We start from the raw sequence: 27,986 nt of genomic DNA on the forward strand, positions 1-27,986 counted from the left end.
ATTTATGTATTTATTTTATGCTTTTTGATTTAAACGATTGAAAGTAACAAATCTGACCTAACATAACACTTAACAATGACAGTCAGAGATATGACACCATGCACTTTTATTAACAAAATGGCCATTATAAGGGTTGCCACATTATCTTACTAAGCAACGAGGTGGTGAAATCCCTTTTTTTTAAGCAAATAAAAAAAGCTTCATTGTTTGTAGAGAGAGATCCGCAGATGCAGGTAATACACCCACTACTGTCATCTCTCTCTCTCTCTCTCTCTCTCTCTCTCTCTCTCTCTCTCTCTCGGTCAATCAATTGATGATTGAAAATAAATGCTTTAATTCATTCAAATAAACGCATTCTTACTTCACTATTTCATCTCTGTTTGTGATTTGAAGCGGGCAGAATGCTATAGAGCTAACCAGCCGTTACTGATTAGAATAACCTTCATTTTTACCAATTCGGTCAAATATTGTGCTGCAAACATCATTAATAGATGGCAAATGACCATGGTATATGTCCCCTACATATAATTATTATTACAATTAAATGATTCAAAAATATAACAGAAGTCTTTACTATAACTTATCAATTTAACACATCCAAGCTAAATAAAAAATGTTCCTCCAAAAAAAAAAAAAGAAAGAATGAAAGAAAGAAAATTCACTGACCCCAAAGTTTACAAAATATTTGTATTTTAAATAAATGCTGTTCTCATTTTTATTCATTAAAAAATCCTGAAAAAGTACCACTGATTTTTATTTTTATATATATATTATTTCACAATTTTACTGTTTTTAGTGTTTTTATGATCAAATAAGTGCAGCCTTGCAGCTTAAGAAACTTAAAAAAACAACAACACGGATTTTACTTCTAACATCAATATGCATATATACAAACTACACACACATCCCCCCACCCCACACACACACACACACACACACACACACACATATATATATCCTGTGCATTTACCTGGTGGTTGTGTACTGTAGTCGATGATGCGTTGTTGGCCTGGAGCCAGGTCAGGGTTACTGGATGAGAGATTTCCACTAACAGCCATAGTGGGCAGAGTCTGTTTGTTCTGCCGTAATCCCACAATGCTGTCATCCTGAGTCTGCCCTAACCCGAGGTCACTACACAACAGAAGCACAATGACTCAGCATGACTCGACGGGAGGTCAACATTACACCAGAATCTCCCAGACAATTCAAAAGGAGTGGATGTGAAATAAAGCTAAAACCCCCTTCGGTTTATGAACATATCACTAACACAAGACAAGATCCGTACTGATGTCTTTTCTTCTTCAGGGTCTTGTGTACCTGTAAGGTTTCTGAGGTAGGATGCTCATGCGTGTCTTGTCTAGAATCTTCATGAGTTTGTTTCGGCCGCCCACTGTATGTGCTTTAACCTTCCTGTTGACTTTTTCTTGACCTATTAGATCCGAATCAGCGGCAAGTTCATCTACAGAATAACGGCTGTTTTTCTTCCCGTCACCAATCTTTGGAAGATGAGGAATGCCGTTTTTCCTTTCCTCTGCCACCCTGGCCACCAACTCCTTGAAAACTGAGAGGAGTGAAGCGAGTAAAGGAAAATACAAAGATGAGAGATATTTATCCCCAGCCTTGGAAGGTGTATCCTAGCGGGAAATCTTACCCAGGAGGTTGGTTTTGACACTCATACAGAGCTGTGTGTTGTTCCTGAGGATTTCTACTGCTTTGGGCAACTGCACATTCTCAAACGTCTGTCCGTTCACCTCCAATATCTGCCCGAGTGTCAAAAAGATTAGAAGAGAAAGAAAAAAACTGTCAAAGAATATGCTTCATTTTTATACTGAGGTTCGAAAGGTGTTACCTGGTCTCCACGTTTAAGCCCCGCCTCTTCTGCTTTGCTACCGACTTCCACGCCGCTGATGAAGAGGCGTGTTCCTCGTTCAGCTCCTCCAATGAGAGTGAAGGGGAGGGGCATCTCTCGAGCAGGCCTATTTATGGTAATCACTCTCGGTTTGGCTTTAGCAGCACATGCTATGTTAAGTAACCGCAACTGACCCGTCATTTTCTGTTCGGATAAATAGAGGAAGTTAATAAGGATGATAATATGACAACTGAATATGCATTGAAGTGACAAGTGTATGCACTTCACACCTCTCTTTCCAGATTGCTCTGGAACTCCTCCAAAAAACTGCTCATATCAGGATCTCCTTCGAAGTCACTGAAGTGATTGTTGACCCATAACAACACAACTCGGGTCACCTGATTAAAAGAGAGAGAGAGAAGAACTCTGAGTCCCGTCCAGCTGAAGATTTATATGTGTTTAAAGTCAGTCACACTACCTTATCCCGGTAACTGGAGTCATTAAACCAGTCCAGAAGTCTCTGTCCCAAAATCAGAGGACTGGGCAGGAAGGTACGATAGGTCAACAGGAAGTCCTCGATATATGTGGGGTCGACAACTGAATGGTCCTCCACTAAGTGCTGCATCAGCCTCTCAGCAGTGCCCTAAAAAAAGTATACAACAGATGCAAAATTTCAGCGGATTTTAATTTTAAATTTAATTTTAAGGTTTTTCCAAAAGGCGGTAATACCTTAACAACAATGTGTCCCTTGCGGGTTCCCGTCCGGTCGAGTTCTCGGTGTTCTTTGACCATGACGATTTCTCCTTCCTCCTCCACTCGCTGTGTGTTCTGCTCAACCTGATTCAGAATGGAGCAGTATTCCTGCTGCGCAATACACACAAACTACACACACACACACACACACACACACATAATGATGTTAACTGGCGTCTCATAATTTTATGCACAATTTGCATTAGAAATAAGGCTTGTTATTTGATACATTATCATCGAATAGGAGATTTTCGATTTGCATTTCTAAACCAAAACACTAGAAAATCTAGATTCGGTTTATTGACAAATGAGCTATTGGATGATTAGTAGGCCTGTCACTATATACAATATACCGACTTATCGCGCAATAAATATACATGACCTTAATAATTTTTGGTGACGCAATATACCGACCCTTTTATATTTACTTAATTATTTATGTCACCCCGTTTTGTACATCTCACTTGCGCCTGTGTCTTTTGCAGCTTCTCGTTCATAATGTGATGTAGTCGTGAGGAGCTGGTTCAAATTTAAAACATGCTTCGACGAAAAAAAAAGTTTAATCTGCAGATTTGGTCTTGTTTAGGCATCTGTGCCTTCGTGCATACAGACATCTGATTGCTGAGTAAGTTAGTAATTGTGTTTTTTTATTAGTTGTGCACCCTTTATTTACAGAGAAAAGAAAGACTGGGAAAAATCTCCATACAAGTTCGTTGTGAATTTTTCTTTTTTTCTATTCATTACTTTGCACTTTTTGTTAAAAAAAAGTTTATTTACAAATGATTAAGGTTTTTAAGGTATCTAATATTCGGACACTTAATTTCCACGATCAAAATATTATCAAAAATTAAAAGTTTGTTGTCATTTGGAAGTGTGTAGACCTTCTACATTATGATTTTATATTCAGTGGTCTTTAAAATGACAATAATATTGATTATCGCAATTATTTCTGGGGGAATATATCACACAACAAAAAAGTTGTTATGGTGACAGGCCTAATGATTACCGTATTTTCCGGACTATAAGTCGCACTTTTTTTCATAGTTTGGCTGGTCCTGCGACTTATAGTCAGATCCGACTTATTTATCAAAATTAATTTGACATGAACCAAGAGAAATGAACTAAAAAAGAAACAATAGAAAACATTTCCGTCTACAGCCACGAGAGGGCGCTCTGCTGCTCACTGCTCCTGTAGTCTACACTGAAGACATAGAGCGCCCTCTCGTGGCTGTAGACGGTAATGTTTTCTCTTGGTTCTAAATAAATGCGACTTATAGTCCAGTGTGATTTATATATGTTTTTCATGACGTATTTTTGGACTGATGCGACTTATACTCTGCTGCGACTTACAGTCCGAAAAATACGGAAGTAATGATCATCCTCTCACCTGACAATCATCCACTTTGGTCCTCATGACTCCAGTCATCAGCTGTTTCTCCATAGAAGGGGAGACACCAAAACTTCCACCCATACACACACTCTCACTGCCGCCGTCTGGGTAGGTCACCTCAACTGCTCCATTCAGAATGACTGACCATGAGTCCAGCTTAAACACACACACACACACACACACACACACACACACACATAAGTGCCGGTTATCAGCTGAACACATATAAAGAGATGAAATGCTGCGATGGGTCCCGTCTCACCTCTTCCCCGTGGTTGAGTACGATGGTTCTGGCCCGTTCCACGACTGCAAACACCATGACGGCACACAGCTCCCTCCTCACCGAAACACTCAGACTGGCAAAAGCCGGAAGCTGCTGCACAAACTCCAGCAACTGTTCTGTACACAGAAAGAGAAAATAAAAGTGAAAGCGTAAATGAAAGTAAAAATGACGGTAGCATCATCGAACAACATCGAAGAACTCAAGTGTACCAATGTCATCATCTGTACGGTCCATAGGATCTTTCTCCAGACAGTCTCTCACAATATCTCGACTCATAAGAGGGTCCGATCCCCTCCCTACGTCTTCATCATCATCGTCCTCATCCGTGTCCACTGCGGTTTCAGGAAGCCCGCTCAGATCCATGTCTCCACATTCACTCTCAGTGGCCTGTGAGAGAAAACATGTGAGTTCAGAATGATGACGTTCGTAGACATCTGCAGCCTTTGTGACCCGCATTTCTGTTTCCAGAGACCTTGTGACTCTGAGCTGGCTGTGTTTGTACACACGGTGAATGTTTGTGTGTGCATGTGTAATGCTGATCTGAGGATCACAAGGTATGTGCGCTTGAGGACTGACACGAGTAGGTTATGGAGAGGTGACAGATGGACCACAGAGGAGGGCGGGGGGACAGGATTTCAATGTGTGCGAGTGCCTGTGTCCCAGATGTTCACAATAAATCTCTGTCGAGATGCGCTGCTGTTGTGGAGCGTGTAAGGAGATTGCTTCCTGATATAAACTCTCAGCGTCTCTTATCACCTGGTAAATATCTGATAGGCTGCTACTTCCTGAATCACTGGCGATGCTGGAACGTGATTGGCTGGAAGTGATATGGGAGTGGCAACTGTCAGAGGGGTGTGGCTTTGAGATGTCGGTAGGAAGCTGCAAGAGACATACATATACCATTATAAAAAGAGGGATAAATAAACAAATAAGAATATATATATGTGTGTGTGTGTGTGTGTTTGTGTAACTGGACTGCATTTTCTTTTTTCACATTTTAAACACTTTTTAGTTCATTTAAATTGTCCTGCAGTGACAAATTAATTTTTTAAAGTACAAATATTCCATGTAGACTTCAATAAATATGATTATGATCATAGTGCATGTTTAATACAGTTTAATCTGGAGTGTTGCATGTCACATTACAAGACATCAAAAGTCATGTTATATGCAGAAAAATACGATAATTCTTTCCTGGCACAAGCTTGGGATCATTTGTGCAAACATAGCTTTTTTTCAACTTCTAGTTCATCAGGAAACCAAGGATTAATTTTAAACCCTGCGTTAGTGTCAGCACAATTATTCTTTAGTGCAATGGATGATCTGTTCTCACACACACACACACACACTCACTCACACAAGTTCAGCTGAATGGTGGCATTTTAAAGATTTAATAATCCATCCACGAGTCATTTCAATCATTGGTTGATAAAAATAAACACAAAATGAATTATTATTGCTAGCAGTTTGGCACATACCTACCCTATCCAGGCTCGGTAGTTACCACAATTCCTTGATACAGACAAAACACACCACCACAAAAAGATCCAAAAAGTAAACTACTGTATGGAATAATGACTGAAGCTTTCATTAATTAATAAACTAAAGTAATGATTAGACCAGCGAGCACACACACCAACATCCTACTGTACAGCATACCCTGAGGCTTACTACAGTAATGTTGATGGGTTCATGTTCTGATGTCCTAAATCAGATGGCCTACATACAGTGACCCTACAACAAAATCACATGTAGAATACACTCACGCAACTCAGAAACTCAACAAACCACTGATTTGACTACATGACCTATTAAATATCAATAACAAGAAAAAAACAACAACTTCAAAAACATATTTAAAAAAGTAAAAATCAAATTAAATTGTATAGCATAACCAGAAACTAAATTCTGAAGATTAACAATGTGAATAGAACTTCCGAAAAGTAAATTATCAATTTTAAATTAAATTTAGATTGCACAACAAAGCCAGAAACAAAAGTATGTGAATTTATAACTTAACTGAATTCATTAAACATTTAATTATAAATGTAACTAGAATCATGCACATAATTGTACATACATCCAATAATTTAAATACTATTATTTATTCAAAATTAATTAGGATTTCAATAAAATCAAACTGAGTTTGCACAACAAAACTGTAATTCTGATATTTTTGTTCACTTAGAAATTGCATATCGAAAATAATACTTTTCTGCTTGGACACTGTCAATGCCAAAATTAAAGTCCACTCATTAAATTCAATACTTTACAAAATGAAGCATGCATAGCCAAACAAAGAATGCATGCACATCATGTTTATTTACAATTAACTAATGCATGCTTTTCTTTAGCCTGTTGTTGTAAGAGTTAAGCATGTAGTCCACAAGGCTTTTGTGTTTCGAGAGAGAGAGAGAGAGAGAGAGAGAGAGATGGATACTCACAGTCCTGGTCTGATGTCCCCTGACTCCATAGCCACGAGACCGGACTAGCTGTCTCATAGCCTGCAATACTGAATGCCCTACCATCCTGTGTGCTTACCTCTAAAACATCTTCAGTCTCTTTCTGTAGCACACTGCTCTAACCGCATCTATTAAACCTTCAAATATCTCTCTCCCCAAAGCACTCTGTCAGAGACAGCATCCCTCTCTACTGTAATCTGCCCATCAGCACAGTAACAGACAGCACTCTAACAGAGGGAGGTTTCATCAGACCCTTCCCCTCCGTCCCATTCACACACACACACACACCCCAATGGGAGATCATGGGATTATCAAGAGGGGGGCGGGTTGACACCCACTGCCATACTAAACCAGTCACCAAGACAAGCATGCAATGATTGACAGCTCACTGAACAATCAGGATGCCACATACATCTGTCAAAATCCCGCCTTCCTGCTGTCAATCAGGTCCATGACAAGTCAGAGGATAATAAAAAAAACTCATGCAAAGAGACTAAATGCTCAAAGCGTCACAAGGGAGAAACTGAGAGTGACTGAAAAGAAGATAAGAAGCTTTTACCAGAGTAGATTTGCCAAGACTATGGCTTTGATCCGAAACCTCTATAGATTGAGCTCTATAGAGAGTAACAGGCATCTTCCACCTGCTGAATTTGATGTGTTTGTAGTGTTCTGATCACAAGCGGCCAGCCGAGATATGCATTAAGGTTTACACCTGTTCTTAACATGTACTTTACATGACAATAAAGTGCAAAAAATGTAGACATTTTTTACAAGTTGTGTCTATGCAGGAACAATGTGCAAACCTTTGCACCTTTTGAGGGAACCAACCTATAGTTTACTTAACACAATATAGCTGACAGTGTTCCATCAAAAAAATAAAATAAAAATAATGCACACAAAGCAGCATTGAAGATTATCATTCGATTGTATTAAAAAGTAAATTACCTGGGATTTGGAGCATTCCTGCAGCAAGAGAAAATTAAAAACACATTAATACACAATCCATGGGTTAATCTGACGACAAAATACAGTGACGCTTCACAATAGATGAAAACAAATTATTCATGATTTTATCACAATTCTTTTTCATGTTGGTTTTACTATTTTGCATGATGTCTCAAACTAATTTCCATTCTGTAAAAACAAGGTAACAAAATATTAAATGAAAAATATCGGACCGAGTGTTGTCCTGGAGGCAGAGGGGGCTTGCTGACTGGATAATGATCGACCGTATCAATGATAGTCTGTCGCTCTCCGCACTGGTTTATCTTCCGGAATCTTCTCCTGGACTGACGATGAGATGCTTGTCTTTGGAAATACTCATCGTTGTCATCCACGTAGTCCACCTGAGAGAGACAGATAGTGTATAACCGTATCCTCCTCTAACTGAATGAAACATGGCTTACTTCACAAATAACTCACCACAATCATCTCAGAAGCCTCGAGGACGATACACTCACAACCACGACGCAAACTACCCGCAGAACGCTTACCAAAACTGAAATAAAACCACATACATCACACAAAACACGGAACAGGACACAGAGAGGATACAATGGGGCAAACCGAACGCAATCATACCTGCTGCGGGGCAGAAACATGGATTCCTTTATAAAGACTGAGCCAGACAGCAGGATATACCAGCAGCTCCCAATGTCATCAGGACTGTAACACACACACACACACACAAACAACACTTCTATTTTAGTCTATTCTTACTATTATAGTCTGGGTGGAGCAGTGACCTAACAACACACATGTCCCGTTCGGGAAAGGAAACTAAAGTGATGAATCGTACGAATGTGAGTGAATGCATCTTGCTCAATTTAGTAGTTTCCAGAAGAAAGGGGCTTTCAGTACAACACACAGATAATAAGAAATGTTTTTTTCTATCATGTTGGTGTTCTATCTTTCACTTGGATGTCATAAGTTGCACGGAGTACATATAGTTGGATAAAACAAAAACTGTGTCCGTCTTCATTTCAGACTGTAAAGCAACAAAATGTGATTATTTACCCACTGTATGAAAATAGCATAAAATGTGTTTAGACTGCGATCTACAGGATATACACTGCTGTTTAAAAGTTTAGGGTCAGTGTGCTTTTTATTGTTGTTTGCATGCTTTGTTTCCCAGATTGAAGCATGCCTGTTTGAGGAAGCGCTCGCCATGTTCGAGTGCAATACAAATTGGCGAAGGACTGTTGGTGGTCCTCGGGCATGCCATCTGAGGTTAAGACTGGTGGGTTTTAAACTATGCTGAGGAAAACCATTGTGCACAACACAACTCTCAGAGGTGAAAAGAAGCACATGCCTGATTTTGTGTGTTTTGGAAAAGCACAGACTTTGACAGCCTAGTAAATGCAGGCATTACACCACAGTGAAATTTACTGCAGATAATGGGAGGTTACAGCTAGAAAAATGTGGGGGGAAATGGGGGAAAAGTACATAACTGATGGGGAATGTTCCAGATTTTGATCTTCACTTTTCCATAAGAAACGTTGCTCTGCCTATGTTACAGATTTACTTGAACTGAGAAACTTAAAGGAGACTTTAAAACAAAAATTCAAGTTAAAGGAATGCAATGAACTTTCATAATTTCATATTTATATTTTAGACTTTTAATATGAATTGCTCTTGGTTATTTGCCTTTTCCTGTCGCCATCTCGCTTACCTCATATATAGCATAATATTTCATTTAGATAACTTCGTATTATTGAATTTAAGTATGATTTTCATGTGGAATCATGTACTTGCATTTCTTTTTTAGTATTAATTATTTTTTTCTTATTTTTCTTTGCATGTGTGTATTTGTATAAGATGCCCTGTTTTTGTTTTTAGGCTGACTTTTTTTTTTTTTTTTTACATTCTACAGTCAAGGATCTACAGATCTCAAAAAAAAAAAAAAGAAATAGCATTTCTTATTCCGGCACATTTACAGCCATATTTATTAATGTGCATTGCCCTGTAAACAAACAGACTAAACTAGGATTTTTTTTTTCGATGCAATGTTGCAATGCATAAAATCATTCTTGTGACTTGAGTGTGTATGTGTTTGGATACTCACTAGTATAAAACCTCATTAGCCTCATGCTGTTCATATCGAACTGTCTCACACATCAACCTACAGGTGAAATAAACAATGTTAAGCAAAGCACATCCCTTCTATAATGTAGTAATGAAAGTCCTGACACACACACACACTGTCTCGTACCTAAGCTGGTGCTCCCTTAAATTGGACAGTGCTTCCATCCCATGGAGGTACGAGTACACGATCTGGAGATCCTGCAAAACAGAGACATAGGACGTTACGCTTGCAGATCTACTTTACATGAATGTTAACTACCGAAAACATCACATTTAGCTCTGTGCCACATGCAAACGTATGCAGTCAGCAAATGATTTCTCATTTAGCATTCCTTAAAATTATTTCATTCGGACCTTTTCCAGAGCGTAAATAATCTCATTCCAGATTTCCTACCTTTTTACACAAATGGCTGCATTTGTCAAGCTGAACAACTCAACTAAAATACTACAGCAATTGCAAGAAAAGAAGATAAAACTAAATACATTTGAATGTATCAATAACTAAAACTAAATGTGTTAAAGATGTTTTTTAGTTCAGTATTTTATATATTTATTTGGCTTATTCTATTTTCATTGACGAAAAAATCAATCTGTATGTAGACATGTCTCAAATTGTGTAAACATAGAAAAACTAAAAATGTGTAGTTATTTTAGAAATTTTAGGAAGGCTAAGCAACTTTTTTTTTTATTAGCAATTTATTGGGAAAAGAGGCTTGGGGGTGGGGGTGTTTAAGGTTTTATGCCAATGTAGCAATAAATACGAAATATTCCCCAAATTAACCTGCCCCCCCCCCCCCCCCTCACAAGACATTTCAAACCTGCCTGTATTAACACAAAAGCACCAGTAGGAGGAGCCCCATGTAAAGGAATTTAAACACACCTTTCCCAAACACTCTGTACACATAACCCTCCTTAATCACTATCAAACTCCACCCATCCTGAGTTACGCAGTTAGCATTTAACAAGAATGGAATGTTTGCAGATACTCCATCAGTCACTCCTTCACTTTCAGCTCTTTTTTTCTTCTCTACTTCTGTCATTATTCGATTACTCTTTTGATACAAGATTAAAGATAATATGGATGTGTCTCATTGACCTAGCAATTGCCTACCTCTTTGGGCATCTTATAGAAACTTGTTAGATATTCACAAATAATAAAAAATTATGTATATTTAAAGTGAGCTACCTGAAGTTGTTAAAGTTTGTTACTGCCACAGTAATGAAATGCTAAGTACACAACAGGACTGAGTGCTTGCAACATATTAGTTTTGTGTGTTTCTGGTCTAACAGATACTGTTCCTTAAATGAGCTTGTCTATGGATGTTTTTGTAAGCAACTATTAGACAAAATCTGGTGAGAGGAATCATGTCATGGTCAAAGATTGTTCTGTTAATGCAGTCTTACAATGAGGTAATACGATCCTATTATGCAAGGGGCATTGAGGAAGAGGAAGGAGCTACACAGCAGATATAACCACATTAAAGCTAATTTAGAAACCCTTTATTCACACTTCTGCAGAGTGAGAAAACAGGGAGACGGAAAAACTTCAAGCCCTTGAACAAGCAATTTGAACTCATCAAAACTATTTCCATCACAGAGACTAAAACCCTGCCAAAAGAATTCATTTTTGGCACAAGTCTTATTTTTTAGCTTGATTTGCTAACATGTCAGCTTGCTTAACCCATTCTTAAAGGGCCGGTCATGCAGTCCTGTCGACACTGGTTTAGTGTCACCAACTAAGCATTTCCTGTGATTTGGTAAGATTTCAAAACTTCACTGATGTGATGAGGTCATACTGGCTGTATCCTGTGCTTATGATGGTGTGATATACATACAAAAAACAAAACAAAAAACACACACAATGAGGTTTAAATATTATACATATTATATAGTTATGAGCATGACAATTTACAAGAATTACAGATATTTTACCAAAAACAACTTTTTATTATTTTTAATTCATCAAAACTCTGAAACTGCTTCCAACTAGGTTTAAATCACAGTCTCAGGAGTTTGGCTCTCACTGTATGTGTGAAGTTAAGTGTGGAGACCTTTAAAGGCCACAACATTCACACATTTATCTGTACTAGGGGTGTGCAATATCACAATTTTTGATTGTGGATGATAAAAATGTCAATCTGCAGCACACACTCTATCAGTTTCAGTTATGATGCCTCGGTCTCAATATACTGTTCAATGCCACACACATTCAAATCAAATGTTAACTCAGCGGTAGAGTTACACTCACAGGACATTTCACTTCATAATCACAAAAGTACATTATTTGCATGTGCATGAAAGCCTTGCTGCTTAAACATTTAATTTACATGCTGTTCTGACATGTGCTTTTACACCTGAAGCATACACACACTTAAAACTAGGGCTGTGCGATATTGAAGAAACATGCGATACCTTGTTAAATAATTAGATATTTTATATGCAATATGATATTAACTCAAGTGTGTAAAATCAATTAAAATTACATTCGATTTATTATTGGAAAAGAAAGCAGCACTACGGCTTCTGAAAGAGACCAGAAGTGTTTTAGCATTACATAAAAAGTAATGTCACAAATCTGAAAATGCAATTTTAACATAAATGTGAACAAATAATTAAACAATTATGCAAAACGTTTACCTCTTGCAATGTTTTGATTTAAGTAGCCCATTATTAAAATGATTCAGATATCATATGTTGTTGCGATATGCATATCGCGATATTTACATTTGCAATATTTCAATATCATGCAACCCTACTAAAAAGCCTGTCAAACTGCACCTGATTACTGGACTAAGTTATCGTTCGGGTTTGATTGTTCTAATAATGTCAAAAACACAATAGGTTTACATATAAACACAGCTGGTTATGTCAAAAGGTAAAGTTAATAGCTGGCAGAAAAAACAGATGCATGCAGCTCTTAAAGTGACAGCAGTCTAATATTACTAAACATGCTGCTGCTTGGCATTACAGTGATAGTCCATTCCAACATTTTAAGTGTGTCATCTTTTACTCACTCACACGTCCTCCCAAGCCTGCATTAATTTCTTTTTTGAGCTGAACACAAAAGATGATATTTTGAAGAATGTGGGTAACCAAACAGTCACTGGTCCCCATTGATGTTGATAGCAGAAAAATAATAATAATTAAAAAAAAAAACACATTTATTCACTGAGGCCCAGCAACTGTTTAGTTTCCTGCATTCTTCAAACTAACTTTCATGTTCAACAGAAGAGAGAAACTCATTCAGGATTAAAACAACTTGAGAGTGAGTAAATGATGATAGGATTTTCATTTTTTGGGTGAACTATGCCTTTAATATTAATAAAGCAACAAAACACAAAGAGGAAAATCACTCACTGCTCTTGACTGAAGACGTTTAATACAGTTGCTTTAATAAGAATCAATGTACAATTGATTTACATAGTGTTTTTCTTTATATTTGTTCATTCAATTTCATGAATTCTACTCCTAAAAACCAAAGCGCCGTTTGTTTGAACACTTTGGGCCTAAATATCTGCCAATCTTTTTTATTTGAGATTTTGTTACCTTGTAAGGCATTGTTTTTAAAAATATGTTTGAATCATGATAAAATCACAAATCGTGATTTTCCTGGAACAAAATTGTGATATATTTTTGCCATATCGCCCACCCCTAATCTGTCCCATCAGCCCTCCACAGTAAACTCTCTCAAACGGGACATCAGAGGAGTCATCATTTCCTTCTCTCCTCCCTGACATTCCAACAACCTTTCTCATGATCTCTGACGCCCCTCTGACCCATCCATAGCTCTCATTTACACTTACTCCAGTCAAATGAAACTAAATTCAAACTGCCCAATGGGGTCCAGTCAGGGGCGTCGTGCTGTGGCCTGCAATTGGTTGATTTGAGTAGAAGGGAAGAAATGTTTATTCTTGGACGATGGCATTTCCTCTTTGAGAGACAGACACGCACATAGAGTTCTGATTACGGCAACGGACTGAGACCACCGAGTCAAGAGACCAAGGTCACATTTCAGTTTGTTGTAGAAGACCTGGCCACTCAATTAAATGAATTAAATCTAGAACATATTTAAGTGCACACATGTTGGCATGTCCCTTCAGGGTAATTATATTGGTGTAACGAAGTTGCAGTTACTCTGCAGTAAAATACCAACAAATAAAATAATAACTGCATTGTTTACTTCCATTCTATTAAAGTCTGGCATCAGAAGTTTCAAATCAGTAAACTAGCCCAATATGATCTCGGACTAAATCTGAAAATCATCCCATTGCAAACAGGGCTTTCTCACTTTTAGACAACTCAATTGCTAAATGTTTTCCAATAGTTTAGGATGATTGGACCATTCAAATTCAAATTCAGAAAATAAATCATTTTTAATCATTTAATCATTTTTAACACGTTTAATCATTTACTGAATGAAAATCAATTTTCCTTACAAACAGCACATTACTCATTAAATTTTTAATTACTTTAATTTAATTTACTCATTAACTTGTAAGCAAATTTCACTCTGCTCAACAACAATACTGAGTTGACAGAATACTAACAGCTACAAAAACGTTCAACATTTTACACAAATATTTTATTTACATATGTGACTTCCAGGCCTCGAAAAAAAAAGTAAAACTCCCTGACTGTGGGAACACTCGAGCACGATTCATTTGGGAAACACCGCTTCCTTCGGTTTTCTGTTTGCATTATGCGCCAACTTCCTTTTTGTTTATTTTCAAATTCAAAAGCAAAGTCGTTAACTTTCAATTCTTCAGGAACCTCCAGAGATTCCGTTCTCTTCGGAGGCCTAAAATCGGTTGGCATCTTGGCAGACTTTTGCACCCCTCCCTCTCCATCCTAAAACTGATATAGCCAAATGACTGCTACTATACACAAACAAACATTTGAAGACATCAGTATCAGGACCTGTTTTAGCAGACACCTTTAATGAAGTTCTCAGTATCTACTGTAAAAAAAATGTGCCAATGTTCCTCTACATGAATTAGTGTACAGGTTTTTCTTTACACTCTTTCCTATAAGAATAAACACACAGCCGCCTCAAAATCAAACAAGCCGACACAAGCTGCAGAGAAAGAAACTTTCCACCCACTTCCCTTTCAGTTCTCACAGCTGTTTATTAGTAAACCATGCGAGCAATTAGAAATAGCAATGAGTCACGAAGCTCACACATTAGCAGTGAACATTATTGCATTGACACCATTACTGATACACTACAAACACATTATTACCTCAAACCTAAACTGCCTTATACCATGGAAAAGTACAAAAAAGCACACGGAAGAAACATTTAACATGCACACCATGGCTCTTTGAGATATTTTGGAGTATAATCTATGATCCTGAATGGCATTTAAGAAAGTAGCAAGGTAAATTTAGAAAGTGCCAAACATTACAGCCACAGCACTTTTCATGAAGGGACAATAATTTACAACGTTTAGATCTTTAAGAAGGGATTTAATGATGCACCCCGAGCTGGGTGGAAGTCGATATAAATGTGACAATTCAAGTCGGATTAGATGTTTATACAAGCAAAAAAAAAATGTATTGTGAATAATAATCGCATCATGTTAAATCCTTAATCATATAAGTAACATTTAATAATGAAGATATGTCATCAATGAAGAGCAGTACATTCTCAGCGATGCATGAAATGTTCTGTTCTAATTCTGGTCCTCTTTTATATCACAGGCAAACTTTGTGGTAGTCTAGAGTAAGTCTTTTCTGTAGTCCAAAACAAAGGGCTTTTTAGCCCTGAGAGATCTCTGATGACACAACACGTCCATGTGAACAACTTGTTTACAACATGATCCTGTTCTTTTCCTATTAAGCGAACTGACAACCCTCTTCAAGTTGTTCTCCTAAGAAAGATCCTGTGAAGATGTAAAGTGAAAAAGTACAAATGAAAACTAGAAAGCTAACGGCTGCCCAGCATCTGTGTTTGTGTGGTTTCTGAGTTTCACAGCACGTTCTGTGTAAAGCATGAACCCCCCGCCCAACCCGGTGCATCGGTGACCGTGTTAGCAGGTGGGAAAAACCATTATACCCAGATGGGGAAGGATTTAAGAGCAACACCACAACTGAGAAACGAGCGCGGCTAAATTGAGCAAAACATTGTCTGAGCTACGGTTCAGATGGTGAATAGGCCATTGTCATCGCGACAAACATCCATATGCATCCTGTACACACATAAATGTTAAAAAAAACTATCGTCCTACATGAATGCAGATTCTGACCTCTGACCCTGAATTACTCACATTCCAGTTAGTCCACTAAAAGCACACAGACACTGTGTAACTAGACGGTTTATGCTGTGGACCTGTGTTATTGGGATGCTCGTTCATTCAAATTCTAAACAGAACAGATCTTATTTGCTCTTGTACATAATATGCATGTACATATTTATTTTAAAAACTCTCTTCTACTGTAGCTTAACTTGCAAAGACAATTCTACGCAGCAACAGATTGATTCCTCAATAAGAGCAAACATTTGATTTGTTAACCATCTCAACCAGCCCGAGTGCAACAGAAATTGCACTTAAAGGGATAGTTCACCCCAAAATGAGAATTAGCCTATGGAGTAGTTTTATGATGGATGGTTGAAGTTTTTAGGCTTCAAAATCAGGGGCACCATTTACTGCCATTATACAGCTTGGAAGAACCAGGACATATATGGATAATGTCAGATACACCTATAGGATGCCTTGAGGGTGAATAAACCATGGGATAATTTTCATTTTTGGGTGAACTATCCTTTTAATGACCCTGGAATAACTTTGATTCCATGTAAACATCCACCAGCAGGCAATGCTGCTCTGGTTCATGTCTTTCCATAACAATCAAGAACTCCTTAAAGCTATCAGACTCCAGAGAGGAGACACACTCACACCAACAGCACTTTTACAGAAACAGACAGTCTTTGCATAAGTGTTCTACCATTAAACCACAAGAGAAAGCAGAAAGATTACATCAAGTCCACTTAAACTCAAGACAGTCTTTTCAAATGTTTTTCTTATGAGAACAAAGCATTGTCTTGAGTCACCATTCCTCTGAAAAAATCTCAAAATATCCCACACACTTACAGTGAGGGCTTGGCATACCAGAACTGAAGTAATGAAAGCATTCCTGCTGTTAGCCCACTATTTAATTTGACTAAGCATGCATTTACAGAAAGGCTTGAGTTCAGTGATGATGCAGAAGAGGAGGTCCATTATCAGCACTGATTAATGCACAGGGTTGAGGAGAACATGACAGGAGGAGAGGAAAAGCTGACAAGACATTATTATCATTACAGTAATGTGTCAATGCACTTTAATCACTTTAATAAAGAGAAAGAGGAACAGAAAAACATCCTTCACACGCTCAACTGGGATAAAAACGGAAACAACATTTACTAAAAATACTCCAATACAAGTTTCACCGCTGACCTTAATGATGATGTCAGCAAAGTTCTGGGAAAATAATGAATGGATTCACAGCTGAGAATTAGGCCTCGGTTTCTGTGAGGTGTACGAAAGAAAAAATAATTACAAACAAAAAGATAAAAAATGTAACTAAGTTGGCAGCTACAGCAGGTTTATTTACATGTAAGAAATATCACAGAAATCGAATAATCAAGTGTACAATTAAAACACGGCATAGTCTTTACTGTATGAATCAAACAGGAGTTGATTCTTATGAATTAAGAAAACTCGTGCATGTCAAGAATTTGCGATTGCATGCTTTGTGCACATACTTTATTTACATGCATATTAGAAACACATTCACACATTATAAAAAACTAGTTAAACAACACTAACATAAATAGTAACTAGGCATTATCTTTTTATTAACAATAGCGATAGCCATAAATAATAAGTATTTGGTGGGTTATCAAGATCAGCTGGTCTTTAAATAGTCTTGTGGTATTATGTGCAATAGATAACGGTCAAGAATTGTTTTTTGTTCCATTTAAATCTCAAACAACATGTGCTTCTGCATTTCTCTAAAAGCCCTTTCAGGAGGTCTCGCTCACTAATGAAATTACACAAATATAAGCAGGAGGGAAGGAAACGAAACCATTGTTATGAAACGGCAGGGATAATGCATTTCGGAAGAACGTGAATCAGTTCCAAAGTCCATTATTTCACACAATGCCAAAGTAAAGTTAGACCATATTAACATTGTTCTTCTGCTCTACAGATCCCAACGTCACAGCTTTTTACTACAAAATGTTATATTTTGTGATCTAAATCTTTAAATAGACAGAGTATGCCTGTGATCATTGGAGAGCTCAATTTTCAAATCCTTCTTGCTGTCCTAACATTGCTTGAAATCCGAGCAGATGGTTCTTCTTGAGATTTGATGTACGTTTCAGCAAGCTCAAAATGTTTACCAAACCCTGGCAAACAGACGTCCCATATTAAGTCATCATGCAGATGAAACATGACACTTTTATGCCTTGGAGGAAAAAAATATGAGATCTGTATGTGTGGGTGGCATAAATGTCCAAAAAAAATTCTGCATGGCACAGTTTTTGGTAAATGGAAATTTAATGTCATTATGGCACACGGGTAACTTCTCAGAAGATAGGGTATCAAAATCATTTTCGGATTTATTTGTTCAGCATTGGTGTAAATACTCAACATGTGATCTTCTGGAGCTTGTACAGAATTAACTTCATGTTCAATATAAGCCAAGAGACTTTAGATGACATTTAAAATGCTGGCAAGTAGAGAATTAGCAAATATTAAAATCAAACATCATATTGACCAAAAAAAAAAACCTGCTGAGCTGGATAACTTCAGCTTTTACAAGTCATCTAAACAAATATTGACACAAATGTAGACCTAAATAAAACCATCATTTGAGTTATAAATGTATAATATATATTATGTACAAATCATTGGATGTTTATAAAGAGTTTTGCTTTTTATATTTTAAAATTTACAATGAGGAACAGGGTATGGGAAATGTAAATATTATATAATAAATATTATAATTTTTGAACTTTTGCTCAAATTAATAGTACTCTTGTCAGATTATATTCAGCCTGAGATTTGTACCTTGGAACCCTCTGCTCTTAAATGTTTTCATGAAAATATTAACAATAATAAATAAGTCAATCAAAATCTGTTAGTCGCACTCTAGTCTGATTTAAGAGTTACAACAGATTTAGTCTTAACACCAACACCAAAACAGGAATTTTAGAATAAATCTAGTGGCTAGATTTCAACCTCAGTCGAGTTGTTTTCGCTTTTCTGTTTCTCTCTCTTGTTCCCTCTTCCTCTCTTTCTTCTGCTCCTCTCTTATCTCAGTACATCTCATTCTTCTGCTCTTTTCCTGTTGATCTCAGCAGCCAGCACACCATGACGAGACTCATTACATCGGGAAGTGACACCTTAAACTCGAAAGCCTGTGTTGTACACACACTTGCTCTAATATGACTGTGCTCAAGGACATAAAATAAAATGACTTTCTGGGGAACACAGACAACTGGTCACATACAGTAACTAAGAAGAGAATAGAGTCGCAGGAGACGGCAAAGCTTTAATATCCAGATGTGTTTACAAACGGAGAAGAGCAAACGACACACAAACACACTTCCTTACACACACACACACACACACACACACAGACATGAGAATGTTGTGCACAGACACAATTGAAAGCATGGTTCAGTGCAGCTTTCCGCTCTCATTGTGGGCACCTGGTATCTTAACCATGTATGAAACTGAATGAGCATGTGAAATATAGAGAGTGCAGGAAGAGAGAAAAAAAGAGATTGAGATAAGATATAAACACAAGGCAATTGATTATAGTGTGAGTTAGGGGAAGAATGATATTCTTGTTATTGTCAGTTATTTTACATGCATTACATATCTCAGAAACATAAGTACACTGATTTCATTTGGCGGGTTTTTATCTTGCAAGTAAGAAAGTGTTAAAACCTCTTACTCAAAGTGTGATTAAAGATTTATTTGAATCGGCACAAATATACTGTGTTGCACAGAAGGAGTGGGAATATTTCTGCATCTGACTCTAATAGCATGACGAATACATTGACCTGTGCGACAGTTTCACAAACATCTGAGGCCCTGACCATAAACCAACTGCAGCTTGCCTACATGATGGCATCTGTGCAACTGCTTACAGTAAACGATCAAAAAGAAACAGGAAAATGGCAAAACAATATTAAAAAATTGCCTATTCCTGTCCTTTCTCCAGCCACTGCATCTCTCTCTTTACTACTTGACAAGACTCTTAGTTTCAGTGGACTAGACTAATACTGCTAATTTATTATTGAGCTGACACTTACTCGAAGTGACAGTCACAAAACACCTTTTACAGAAATCTGGGCATTTCCAGTTCCAACCTTCAGCAGATTTAAATATACAACAACCCCTTTTGGTTACTTCCCCAGATTTCTAACTAACAGTTTGCAGTCAGAGACACAATGCAATTACTTAATTATGCAAATGTTAGTACACAACGTCAAAGCTGCAATAATGTGTTCAGAAGGCGTTAGTGCGTAGCTCTTCATTTATTTCACACCGCCCAACATTGAGTGGCTTTTGGGTTTCTCTCAGCTTGAGACTCCTGGAAGTCAGACATCCTGATCCCTAATCCTTTCTTGGATTTATTTAGTGGTGTACCTGAACACATCACACTCAGAAGTGTACAAACAAACTGTGAATTCCTTTAAGGAAGTGCTTTAATTCTTCATGGCTGCACAAAGAAGCCCAGATCTGAATGGCCTACACTACATTCCTCACATTCTTTTGATTCATTACATTTCTGGGCTTGAAGCTCACGACCCAAAAGTCCCACACACACAACTCAAATGTAGTTTTAAGCGGCCACAGACAAGAGCTTCAGTGTGCTCAGACATCCATACATTGCTGGGACTCTTAATGAGCTTGTGGTCTGGGGTAAATGCTGCGGAGACATTTGTTTATTTCAAATGGTTTAAATAAAGACAGTCTGGACTGAAGGGCAAGGTGAGGAAACGCTCCCTTCTGACCGATGAGTAATAATACGTGTCTAGAAACAACGTCCTTCCAACTCTAATGAGTGTCTACTCTATATTAAGCAACGCTTAAAAAAAAAACCCTGTGGGATCTGATTACGGGATCTGATTATGTGGAACAAAATAGCAACTTGATCAACTGAATAATAAAGGGACACCACATTCCCCTCCAAAAAAATATTCAAACTGGAGCTGGGGCCTTTTTAAACAAGGTCTAAATGAAACAATGTATTCAATTCCACTATTAGAAGGTGACAGTGTTTTATTTAGATGTTTGTAAGTCAACTATCCAAATGAAACTATTTCAAGCTGATTTAAAATGTTTAAATGAAACAAGCTAAACTGTGTCCTTGTGTTGTATATAAACTGTTCTATTAACTGTATGTGGTTTCTAGTTGCACAATCTGATTGACTGAGATAACTTAAATTGTAACAGTTTAACATTTTAAGTCAGCTTGAGTTACATAACACGTTTTCTACAGGGGAAAACTTTTCTAGTTGTATACATTGTATCAATCAGCCTGTCCACAGTCTCTCAGAACTGCTACAGTGTAGCAACCAAACTAAAGAAACAATCACAAACGCACAAGCCGACTCGAAATCGAGTGTGTTCCCTATCTAGGCAGCATTACCGCAGTGGTCTGGTCTCTCACCTGTTGCGTTCTCTCGACAGGATTCTTGATGATCGCGTGACGGAAACTATTGTCCACATATGACGCCATTCTGTCCGCGTGCATTCACATGCAACAAAAGATCTCCTTTAGTAAACCTCGAGCATTGCTTCTAACGCTTCCGAGTCCTTGGTTTAAGCAGAGCCTTAATCTGTAAAACCCCATGCGTTCCTCAAAGGCAAAAATGTCCCAAAAGAGGGCCAGTTTCCGAGCCCCGGGCTGGAGTTGTTTTCAATCCTCGGGTAACAGTAACGTTAGATCCTGGCAGTCGGGTACAGAGCAAAATATATAACGTTACACCGTCAAACGTTAATGGCATTCAATAATATACTTCTAAAGAGCGCGTAAAGATTATAGTGTAACAGAATCACGTTTTGGCGAGTAACATCATTGAAACAGATATAGACGTCTATAAAGGTCTGCGCATTGGCTTGTGTCTGATTGGAGGTTCACGGTTCTCCGTTGTTTCGGGGTGGCTGTTCATCACTCCGTGAGTCTCGTGAGTCTCTTCAGTCGCGGCGAAAGCGAAAGCCGACACTAAGTGTCCGATAATCCAAGTTAAAGTAGTTTAACTAAATTACGTGCGTCCATAGCGACTGCGCAGCGGATACCGGACAGACGGACGGACGGGCGGGGTGAAACTGGACCGATGACATCGCCGTGATTCACAAGAGTTGAATATAGATATTTAACACCCGGATTCTGGCGCCTCCAGTGGACAACAAGTTCTGCCAAACTTTGAGTCAGAGCTGTTACAGTGGAGCGGCGACCAGTGGAAAACAAAGCGCTTTACAAACCCAGAAAACGTCCCTAAAACATTTTAAACTCTTAAATGTTTTTACTTTTGTATAAAAAATAATTAAATATAATTAATTGGAAAAAATGCAAGCAACAACACTAAGAAGAACTGATCCTCTATATTGAGTAACAGTGCATGTCATATGGTTATTGATTTAAATGCCGCTTATTCGTTTTATGAGAAGGACCCAAGTAGAGTACGCATGCGCAGTTACTTTCCACTGACACTGCGCTGCACGTGTTCTTCATTTTTGGTTGATATAATCCATGTGGAAATGTATAATTTCCATGTCATTTTTTTATTTTCCTTACAGTTTCATTTAGATTTCTAGTTCCAATAACTAGGTTGGTAAAATAAATGTATTTTAAAGTTTAGAATCAGACAGCCTTTGGAGAGTGGCTGGGTGTTACTCTAAAGCACCACCTAGTGTCCAATCTTCTCAAATAGGGTCCGACATGATGAGATGTACATGAAACATGTAGAAACGTTGGACACAACTATGAGGCACCATTGTGCCAGAGCAAGCATCACAACAGAGGAACCTCAAGGTTAATTGAGGTAAATGTGTGCAAATCTATAGGGTCCCATGCCTGGGCCCCCCAAATTACTAAATCCGCCCCTGCGCTCAGGACAGCTGATGGGCTACTGCTGCGCGTCTTCATCAAAACTTATTATTTGCTTTTATACATTGAGTTTTAATGTTATTATTATTTATGTGTGTGTTGTACCAGCTGACAGATTTGTCCACTGCCGATAGCGACCAGCAGGTGGCGCTAGATCACTGTGCATTTAGTGAAATCGTGTTAACATAATTTATAATTTATAACATAGGTTCGTGAGCTCATGATAGAAATGCAACTGGCAAATTAAATTAAACAAAAAAAAACTTTTATATTAGTAAAAAATATTAATATAATAATGCAGAAAATAAAACGGTATATTTTTTACTCTGATCTTTGAAGCACTAAATTTATTAGGCTAATTATTAAGTTTATTTATGGAAATTCTCAGGATGCAGCCTACATTTTACATAATTCACATATTTTAAATTGGGGTTCAGCTGATAAATATGGAAACATCAGGAGGAAATCTCTCCTGTGCAGGACCATATCTACAGTGTTTGTACAGTTTTATTTATGGACCAATGTCTTCCCAGAAGTGAGCTAAATCTAAAATCTCCCTTTGGGACATCCATGAACGTCCTCAGTTAGATAAAACAATCCACAAATAAATCATAAATAAAGTTTATAGGGGTTAAAGTTATGTTTAGTCCATAGTAAATATCATTATCTTAATTTAAAAACAATAAATATGTCCACATTTAGATAAGTGGAATTAACGTGTGTGTGTGTGTGTGTGTGTGTGTGTGTGTGTGTGTGTGTGTGTGTTTACGTTTGGCCATCCTCGTGAGGTCCGAATTCTTTAAAATGTCCTCACAAATAGTGAAATATTTCAAAAACTGATTTGTCTTGTTCTTGTTCTCTATTTTTTGATAGACTCACAAAATCCCTTTTGTTTCATATTTAATCATTACAACTGGTTTAGGATTTGTTTTAAGGTTTAACAAACCTATCACTGAATTGTGTCCTCTATAAAATAGTGAAACCCTTGTGTGTGTGTGTGTGTGTGTGTGTGTGTGGTATTCCCTAAGTCAAGGGGCCAAATGTCCCCGCAATTTTTTCCTTGTGGGGACTTTAGTGCAGATTAACGGCTTGGAAAGGAGCACTAGTTATATAGCCTTAATGGGCCTTGTTTCAGTCATTATTTCATATTCATCTTGTTGTCTGAGAAGAGAAACAGAAAATGTGAGCGAGGCTGACAATAGGTATGTATTGAACCATGGGTTAACTGTATTGTTGCATCCCTATTAAAAACCATTACACCTATTGAAGTTCACCATAAAACCAGTGTGTGTTTGTGTGTCACCATCTATTAGAAAATAGCATTAAAATTAAAAGAAAGCATTAAAATAGGTTATCAAAGGATCACCCTAATCATTTTCAGCAAAATAACAAATCCTCATTGTGTCTTAATAAAGTGATACAGTATTTATCCAAGCATGCACCCAGGCAAAGAAATAAATCCCACATAACACACGCCTACACAGATGTGATAAAATGCATCAATTTAAGTGAACATAAACAGGGTATTTTAAAGCATTCAGACCATAGATACTGAGATTGAAAAGAGGACTTGTGTAAATCACGAGGTCACTGATATATCTGTAATGAAAGAGCTGGGAAGGATCAGATACACAAAGAGAAAGAGCAAGCGTTTGATGAACAGAGTGTGTGATATGGGTGTTGGGGGGGGGGGGGGGGGGTTAAGAAAAAAACAAGGCAGACAGAAATTCTTCCATTTGTGTAACAGTCCTGTATAACAGAAACAAGGGCCACTAACATGTTTGTACAAAGATATAGGAAACTATTTACCACCATGAGGATGGGTGTTAGAAGTAAGAGACTAAGACCAAGTGTGTCTGTGTTCTGTTCCCTTTGCAACAAAGAACTTCATGAAATTATTGCTGCTTTATCTACCTAATCTATATGGTCAGATGGTTAAAGCTACATAATGAAAACATGGGTGTGTGTGGGTATATGAGGAATCGGTGTGAAATTATAGGTGCTTGTTTGATTTATGGATGCTTTTGTATGCTTACTCTACATGTGTTATTCTGAACCTTTATTCATCCTGTAATTTACATCCACAATCAAACTTAACAACATAAAAAATATAATTTCATCATCCTGTAAAAGCAAACACTTCACCCACCTACTTGTGTTTTTATCCTATGCAAATATTGACCGTGAGTATGATTTAAAACGTGGCTTGGTTCCTTCATTGTTATTCGGAGCTGCTCTCCTGATTTAATTGAGGTAACGATGGAAGAATGATTGCTATGGGGAAAACCAAACGTTTGATGAAGGATCCAGAATTCATTTTCAGAAAGACATCTATCTAAATGAATCTGTTCTTACAGTAATTACTGTTTGGCGTGTGTGTGTTTGTGTGTCGCCTGTTGTTCAACAGCTGTTGTCTAATTGCACTCGGTCAGCACTGCTTGAGAAAACACACACACCAAACAGGCAACTGTAAAATCTCCAAACAGACTGACACACAATGCCATCAATCGTATATGACTCCTATTACACACAGCACAACCAGAAGGATGTGGAAACCTGAATGTGTGTTCCAAACCTGCATGTCTTTCTTTCTTCTGAGAAACAAAAAATAACTAACAATACTGAGACATTTTTCTAAATAAATCCGTATATACCACTCACTAAAATTTGAGCTTTACGCCTCAAGTAATGAACAAGTTGTAATAGAAGAATTTATAAAAGTAATTTTTAATATTTTTAATCGATATATTTCATACATTTGGTGATATTTTTTTTTTGCAGTATTTTTTATTATACAGTTTTATTCTTTTTTTTTTAGTTTGCATTTTTAAGTACATACCCTAAATAAAATAAAGATATAAAATATATTTTTTTCCCAACGTTTAGTTTCAATCATCAATAATTTTATATACATTTAGTCACCACTAGAGTTTCTCTGAAAGCCAAATCTGTCAATTTAAATCAGTTTGTTCACTTACTTTTGTTTATGTGGTGTAGATAAATGCACACATTTTAGGTACATAAATGACATTTGTTCAATAATATGTAAGACTTTTCTTTTTATCTTGGACACTTGACATCCTCTTAGAAGGATTTAATTCATATCATGTTTGATGCTCAAGAGCAGCTGATAGTATATGAAAATAATGAGCTGGGTCTGTATTTTGGCAGCACTTTCAAAGCTTGTGAAAAACTGTCTCCCCATTTGTGTCTTCCTCACAGAACCTTATTAAACATGCAACATGCTCAACCTTCTTTCTGCTGCTTCAGACAGTTCAAAATCCATATCCATTTATATAAACAATATCCATTAATAAACCTGTTCAGTCAAAGGGCCAAAGACAAAAAAGTATATCCCCACATTTGCCAGAAGAATCAGCAGACAATAAAATGGGGGATATATATATATATATATACATATATATCAAGTTTAACATTTAAATAAAATAAAATAATTAGCTGATTGCATAAAAAAGATCAAAGGATATCCCATAAATGTTGCAACTTGCAATAAATCAAAAGCTTTTTTTGTTGACTACACTGAATGAATTACTAATTAGTAATTAGAATTTGGCCCAGACTTTGGCATACAAAAATAAATTTTGTGATACAAAAAAACAAAAGAAAAGCTGTATTAGGCATAATAAAGGGCTTAGTGTGATATCATCATTAGCTGATATACAGACAAACAGAACAAGACTCTGATAGAGTCTAAATAATTTGCTTAATACTAAAACTGGGTCACAGCACAAGCATGTAAGGTCAGATTTGTATGTAAGATAATGCATTTAGATATTAAACATGATTAAGTACATTTTAACCATGTAAGTACAACTTTATGCAGCAGCATGATAAAACATTTGGGTCTAAGAATTTTCCTTAAGATTAAGAACAACACACTTTATCATACCTCCTGACATGCACCCCCCCCCCCCCACACACACACACACAAACACTCTCAGTTCAGAAGCATTGAGAGTAAATCAGATTCCCATAGAAAACCAGTTTAGTAATTCTCTTTAGACGTTACCGATTCTACATGCACCAAATAAACACACATTTCATTGTTCATCTCTAAGTATGTTTCAGTCAGTTAATGTCTCTTTCATTAATTGGTAATTCTTCAAAATATGCATATTTTGGACCCATGAATATTTAGAAAATAAACTTTCTTAAAACACAGCCAAGATTGTCCATAACAATGTCAAGTCAAGTCAAGTTTTGATTTAAAATATTCTTTTCACAAGTTACATTTTTCTCTCTCTCTCTCTCTCTCTTCTCTCTCTTCTTCTTTCTTTCTTTCTTTTTGCACATCTTAAATATGTTTGTACAGGTAACCAAGTTTGCTAACTTTATATTATGCAAATTTTAAAAACTTTAGTAGTTGCAAAACTGTTGTCATGGTGGAAAAACATCCATACTGTAAAAATGTGATGTTTTGATTATCAAGTGTAATGATATTATTTAACTTATTGTATGAATTTTAATATTTTTAAGATTGGAAATCTGAGTCATGGACAAAAACAACAAATAGGCATTCGTAGCAAACATAAATGATGATGGCATGGTAAATACTTTCCACTACAGTTATAATGTGACTGTCATGTAAGAATAAAAAAAAAAAATATATAGAATAATTTTTTTAATGCTACAACATTACACATGTTATATTTAAAGAAAAAAGTAACTGTATATGTGACGTTTATACCTCTGCACTTTTTATGTTCATTTCTAGAGTATTTAGTGCTACAATATTAAGATAAACACTTACACCACCCATTGTGTACGAATACTGCATGTACTCATTACTGTAGCTACCTTAGGGTACAGTACTAATATGCATATGTATTGCATATAAGTACATTAAGGACTAAGATGTACAATTTAGGTAATAACAAATATCCTCAAGGTCATAAGGTGAATATGTACTTGCAAATTAGCATCTGAAATACTAATGTACCTTATAAATTAGGCACAATGCGAACCTTAATATATTAGTTAAGTAATAACATTATATTAGTACATCCTAAATATGAATAACACTAAAATGTACAC

General features: G+C 36.9%; 1 protein-coding gene across 6 annotated transcripts in view; it reads right to left on the reverse strand.

Moving 5' to 3' along the window:
- The window catches only part of LOC113106949 (rap guanine nucleotide exchange factor 2-like), a 33,295-nt gene extending 11,106 nt beyond the window's left edge, over nt 1-22,189 (reverse strand). For 5 of the 6 annotated variants that reach the window (XM_026269049.1, XM_026269031.1, XM_026269041.1 and 2 more), the window contains exons 1-18: nt 21,492-22,189; nt 9,949-10,019; nt 9,802-9,858; nt 8,319-8,402; nt 8,160-8,235; nt 7,916-8,083; nt 7,683-7,700; nt 5,032-5,154; nt 4,485-4,662; nt 4,255-4,391; nt 3,990-4,148; nt 2,579-2,731; nt 2,328-2,492; nt 2,140-2,247; nt 1,850-2,053; nt 1,652-1,760; nt 1,318-1,561; nt 971-1,131 (exon numbers count right to left, since the gene is read on the reverse strand). In XM_026269049.1, the coding sequence (XP_026124834.1) occupies nt 971-1,131; nt 1,318-1,561; nt 1,652-1,760; nt 1,850-2,053; nt 2,140-2,247; nt 2,328-2,492; nt 2,579-2,731; nt 3,990-4,148; nt 4,255-4,391; nt 4,485-4,662; nt 5,032-5,154; nt 7,683-7,700; nt 7,916-8,083; nt 8,160-8,235; nt 8,319-8,402; nt 9,802-9,858; nt 9,949-10,019; nt 21,492-21,575 (2,299 nt within the window). In that variant the 5' untranslated portion in view covers nt 21,576-22,189. The remainder of the gene's footprint in view (nt 1-970; nt 1,132-1,317; nt 1,562-1,651; nt 1,761-1,849; nt 2,054-2,139; nt 2,248-2,327; nt 2,493-2,578; nt 2,732-3,989; nt 4,149-4,254; nt 4,392-4,484; nt 4,663-5,031; nt 5,155-7,682; nt 7,701-7,915; nt 8,084-8,159; nt 8,236-8,318; nt 8,403-9,801; nt 9,859-9,948; nt 10,020-21,491) is intronic. The other variant, XM_026269056.1, reaches the window with a different exon arrangement.
- Between the last annotated feature and the right edge of the window lie 5,797 nt (nt 22,190-27,986).

The sequence above is a fragment of the Carassius auratus genome, chromosome 1, assembly GCF_003368295.1.
Source record: "Carassius auratus strain Wakin chromosome 1, ASM336829v1, whole genome shotgun sequence".
Lineage (NCBI taxonomy): Eukaryota > Metazoa > Chordata > Actinopteri > Cypriniformes > Cyprinidae > Carassius > Carassius auratus.